The 6000-nt window shown below is 37.6% G+C and overlaps 1 protein-coding gene across 1 annotated transcript; it reads left to right on the forward strand.

The window, feature by feature from the left end:
* Positions 1-4142: 4142 nt before the first annotated feature.
* On the forward strand, positions 4143-5976 carry LOC111027888 (the record flags this gene model as incomplete). Its single annotated transcript, XM_022306373.1, has 1 exon — positions 4143-5976. A coding segment is annotated over exon 1 (1834 nt), but the record flags the coding sequence as incomplete, so codon positions are not given.
* Positions 5977-6000: the final 24 nt, after the last annotated feature.

Here is a 6000-nt window from a genome sequence, read left to right on the forward strand (position 1 = left end):
TTAATTATATACAAACAGCAAATGGCAGTTATTTTAAATTTTTTTCTTCTAAACATTTTTTAAATTATGTACAAATGACATATGATAAATGACAATTATTGACAATGTAAATTGCAGATTGCAGCTATACTCGTATGTCGTATATTTTATGATAAGTGTAATATATGTTAAGGAATGTTTTTGAACTACCTACCTATTTATTATATAGGTACCAGCAAAGAACACACATACTGACATACTAGCTGATTCGTGCACTTAGTTGCCCGTTAAAAATTACAACTCTATATGAGACTCGATGGTGATTGGTGATACCTAATGCGAGCAGTATGGCCTAACTGCTGTGGATTGCGGACCCCGCTTGATGAGTACTTAATATAAACAATATGTTTAATTTTTATTTTGATTGAGGACACGCTGACGAGTGGCTATAAGAGCATTGTGCAACTCAGCCACCTTGGTAGGCAATGTGCTAAAATGCATTTATATGCACGCTTATACCTGATCTACTCTGTAAAATGAAGTCCATACACATTATAGTATTATATTACATTAGTATCCACGGGTATACAATACAGGTTTAGGTATTATGTCGAAGATACAGCTAAGATTTTATTTTGTTTACAATGTACGGGAGGGTGCAGGTTAACTGGATGTCGGAATAGTTACTCTTAATTGAATAACATTACCCATGTACACTATATGTCTATATTATAGTATATAGCAGTGTTTCCCAAAGGGTGTGCCGCGGCACAACAGTGTGCCGTGAAATTTGAAAGGTGTGCCGCGACAACTTGAACTTTTTTTATAAAAAAAACATAAAATGATTTTTTTTTTAAATATTAAAATATATAATACAAATAAAACTAATAATTAATACAAGAACGAACGTCGCAAAGCTTCAATACAATTTGGGCTGGCCGTTGTGTTTTTTGAACGTAACTGTTTCGTATGACCGAACGAATTATCACTTAATATTGAAAGGCCAAAAATGTATAGTACACGGAACAATTCTATGATATATATATACAAGTACAGCTATCAAGATATAATAATATTATTACCTATTAACGATAATAATATCCGACATCATTACCTATATACGTATTATTCGATAAGTAGATAATATTTATTCAAAGTGTGCCGTGACTTATAATAACTAATAATAATGTGCCGCGATGGGAAAAAGTTTGGGAACCGCTGGTATATAGGTACTATACATTAACATATAGGTACCTACTACCTACGATTTTTGAATTCTAGACCGCATTTTGGCTTAGCGAAACGTTTTAAATTCGGATTTTCTGTATAGGTACATCAACAGCGGTGTGTTAATTATTTGAAAGGTTTGTACACCAATTTTCGTTCAAGATGTAGTGCAAATACTTAAATGAAATTTATTTTTAATGCAATATATTATGACTAATAGACTTCTTTTTACTACGATGTACCCATGATATTATTACAGGCATATGCTATATATTAGTGTATTAGATGAAAGCATTAAAACGAAGGGGCAGAGGCTTACCGAATCAATATTTCAGACCGGGAATTTTTCTTGTCAGACCAAAAATTAACAGGAGACAAATAATTTGATCATAAGTATGTTAAAAAAATAATAATGATAACAAATATTTATTAGGTATTTCAAAAATTATTTTCAACATTTTATGTAGATAGACAGGTATAAATATACATACAACATATACATGTAATAAAATATAATATATTTTTTTTATAGATGTAAACATTTTAATATACTACCTATACACATATATATATATTAAAATGAACTCTTAAATGAATACCCTTTTTTACTTAGTTTTTTTTCAAAATTTCACTTAAGTTTCCTAGATTTTGTAGATAACAATATTGTTCTCTAGCAGTCTAGCAGTTTAGCCAGAAATCTCTCCGGAGGGGGAACCACTAGATTAAATACTATAAATATATACCTTGGTAGCCGTAGTTTACTCCAAAGGAATTTTCCAAAGAAAAATACAATATCGCACTTACCACGCCATCAAAGTTTAAACGAATTTAATAATATTTATATTGTTATTAACAATTAAATGTCATATAATGTTATTATGCATAGAGTTTTAATTAACTAATACAGTATCTGGTTCATAGGCGGTCCGTGGGCCTAATCCGGGAAATAACTAGACCGCCAAAAATCTTTTACATTTTTTATGTAAGTATTTGGATGTAGTCTGGCTCCACATACATATCATGTGAAACTTCGTTCTCCAAAATGACGTTTTTCAAGAATAATTATCGTTCAAGATTAACTGATCTCCAGTCTCCACCTTTAAAATATCGAGAGCAATAATATGGTTCTCCAAGGACCAAGGGTACCAAATTTAAAAAAGAAACAGGTTTGTGTTATATAATTTTAAATAATAATCTCCTTTAAACAGCTTCGACTGTATTTTCAAATTTCAACGCATAAACGAATAGGTACTTTTATTATTAACTGCGTACAATGTACATCTAGTCTATTCCGGCCCTTTACATTTTTTTTTCAAACTATCTGGACAGCCATAGAATTAAATTGCCGATTCCAGCGTCATATCACGGGTAATGGGTTGCATACAATGATATTTCTTATATTACATTATTTCATATAATATACCTAAGGCCCGTGTCATAATTGCGGAATATCCGCAGCGGGTGTTCCGCAACAGAATTTCCGCGTATGAAAGGCCGGTCTCGGTCGGTTTACCACAGTGGTTTTACGAATTACAACAACGCTAAACTACTAACTAGCTGCCGGCTGCATTCTGCTTAATTTCGTTATCTGATATCCAAGGAATCGTTTGTATAGAAATAGATTTGTGAGAATATACTAAAATAAACTTTGGAGAAATCTTCACCAAATCACAATACATAAGAAAAAAACATTTTACACAATTTTAAAGTTATTACTAGGGATGGGCCGATACCACTTATTACCGATATCCGATATTCCGATATATGCTGCCGATAGCCGATATAAAACCGATACCCGATAATATATGGAAATGTTAAAACAATATTTTTGACAAAAAAAACATGAGCCGATACCACCATAAAACCGATACCATCAACCGATATATAATTAAACCAACACCCGATAACACAAATAATATTACCTAGAAAAGTGAAAACATTGATTATTATAAAATAATATATAGTATTTGATTATTGATAACCTAACCTGTGCATTTGTGAATTATGATACTATCAATACTATGCTGATCGATAGGGTTTTTTTTTTGTATCGGTTGAAATATCGGTTTTTTTTTCAAAACCGATATCACCGATATCGGCCGATATCTAGTATCGGTTCTTGTTTACGCTGTATTTTATTATGTGTGCGCTATGCGCGGAACCTGTTTTTTTGTTCGTCATTATCTTTACTGTGCGATATGCATACTACCTAATTAAAATTTAATTGTACGTTCATCGGCGGTTACACTGGTGGGTTTTCGTACCTTCTGTCACAGAACACGAGACCGACCCGGTATAATCAGTAATTTACCGGGTCTATTTTCGTGCTTCTGTCACAGAACACGGGACCGACCCGGTGTAATCTCCGATGAACCGGGTATAAAAGGCCGCACGACACGACCACCAGTATCATTCACCGTCTTTCCGACATTGTAGTAAGACCCACCACGGGCAGACTTGCGCAACTAGGAAAGGCGGCCTCCCAGCCCAACTTATCGGACGGTTTGTGACTCGGTCAATGGTGCAATAGTCAGAGTAATTCCGGCATTGCATCGGTCGACACCCCGTCCGATAAGCCCACTCCCCTGTCGTGCTCCGTCGTGTCGTATCGCCACTTTACGCGCCCGTCTTTTTCGTCTTGTTCTAAAATTGTCCTGTTCAAAATACACGTAACCTTGTAAAGCAATATTGTCGTTATTGTTTCACCTTCGTCCAAACATTTTGGTCCTTCGGGCCGGATTGCATCAAAACAAACCAGCAATCTCTACACATACAGTCCACAACCGATCTTCGACTTTGGTAAGTTGTTTGTTTGTTAATTTATCTTAGCTGATTACTGTAGTTCTCTCAACGGACTCGTTTCCCGAGTTCGTATAACCATCCTTGTCGTCTAAACTACAGTAACACTCAGCATTTCCACCTCGCAAACAAGCAAAATGGCGATGCCTGCTTCAATTGGCTACATTGATGCCAAAGCAAGAGTCAATCGTGCAATATCTCGAATGACAACTTTCGTCAAGGCGTCAATTGAGTTCAATAGTGACAAAACAAGTACCGGTAAACGTGCCAAGATACGCCATATGCTCTCTGAACTTGTGGATATTCGTCAACATGTCGAAGACGACATCCAAATTATGGAATCAGCTGTTGGTCAAAAGACTGCTCCAATTGATGTTACCGACAATCAATGCAGCACTAAACTGATTGAATCTTTTGACACCATGTACTACGAACTCGCCGCTTTCGCTGATGTCCATTCATTTTCATTGAACTCCACCACGTCCAATACATCAGCTTCGAATCAATCATCTTTCATCAACAACTTATCAATGTTCCAACTGCCCAAACGCAAGTTTCCAACCTTTTCCGGCAACATAGTTGAATGGCAAGGATTTGAGGACCTATTTCAATCCATTCTTTCTCACGCTCCTGAATTACCAGACGTAGAAAGATTTGAATATTTGAAAACATCCCTTGAAGGAGAAGCACTCTCTCTGGTTTCACACCTTGCTATCACGTCCGGAAACTACGTAAGTGCCTGGGAAATCTTGCGTTCGAGATACGGAAATAAACGAGACTTGGCCAGGACCCATCTGGAAGCGCTTTTGAAACCTCATATCATCAAATGGGACGATGCTGCCTCACTAAAGAACTCTATAAACACTATCTTGGAACATACCTCCGCGTTGGACAATCTTGACTTTGTCACCCGCCAATGGAGTCCGATCCTGGTACATATTTTTGAAAACCATCTCGACTTCGAACTCCGTGCTCGTTGGGAGCACATTGTTGGTGATCAACATAATCCACAGGTCAGTGAGTTCGTCGATTTCTTGCGCAGTCACGTCCGTTCTGCGGAAGTCCTTCCTCAAAGTTCTGCCAGCCAGCCAAGAAAACAACCCATTCCGTCATCGCAACCAAGTCATTCTAAGCACCGTTATGGATCACATCAGAAGGTCTTGTCTGCTACGACAAGTCAATCAACCTCCATAAGCTGTCCACTGTGCAAAAAAGCGCATTCCATTCGAAAGTGTCCATTGTATATTGACCAAGTTCCAAACGAACGATTTAAATTGGCAAAGTTACATCACCTATGTATTAACTGTCTTGGACCTGGGCACTCGACCGCCACTTGTCCATCAAAGTATAAGTGCCAAACTTGCCAAAAGTCGCATCATACTTCATTACACTTTGGTGCTGTGTCTGGTGTACAACCGAAACTCCTTCCGTCACCTTCAGATTGTCAAGAACACAATTCGAATGTTACCTCAATGGTTGTTCGAGGCCAACCGAAATCAACAGTACTCCTTTCTACAGTATATCTGAATGTCCGTGCGCATAATGGCTCTCGTCAGTCACTTCGTGCTTTGATAGACAGTGGCTCTCAGGCCAGCTTTATAACAGATAAATCTGTGTGTTCATTAATGCTTCCCCGAAGTCATTCATCTACTATTATCTCGACATTTAATAGTAACACGAGTGCTCCTGTCCGTGGCAAATCCACAATCGTCATCTCCCCTAATGGTCGTTTAACTCCATCAGTTCATGTTGAAGCCTTGATTGTTCTAACAATTACTGAGTGTACGCCTCAGCAGCAGATAGTTCCAGGGAACTGGTCGCACATTGCAAGTCTCCCACTAGCTGATCCATCGTATCATACACCAGGAGAAATTGACATCCTGCTCGGTGCCGATATTTTGCCCTCACTGTTGCTCGACGGGAAAATTTCCGGAAAATGTGGTGAACCTATGGCCATCGAGACAGTGTTCGGTTGGATCCTAATGGGACCTGTCC

This window comes from Myzus persicae, unplaced genomic scaffold (genome assembly GCF_001856785.1).
Source record: "Myzus persicae strain clone G006 unplaced genomic scaffold, MPER_G0061.0, whole genome shotgun sequence".
NCBI lineage: Eukaryota > Metazoa > Arthropoda > Insecta > Hemiptera > Aphididae > Myzus > Myzus persicae.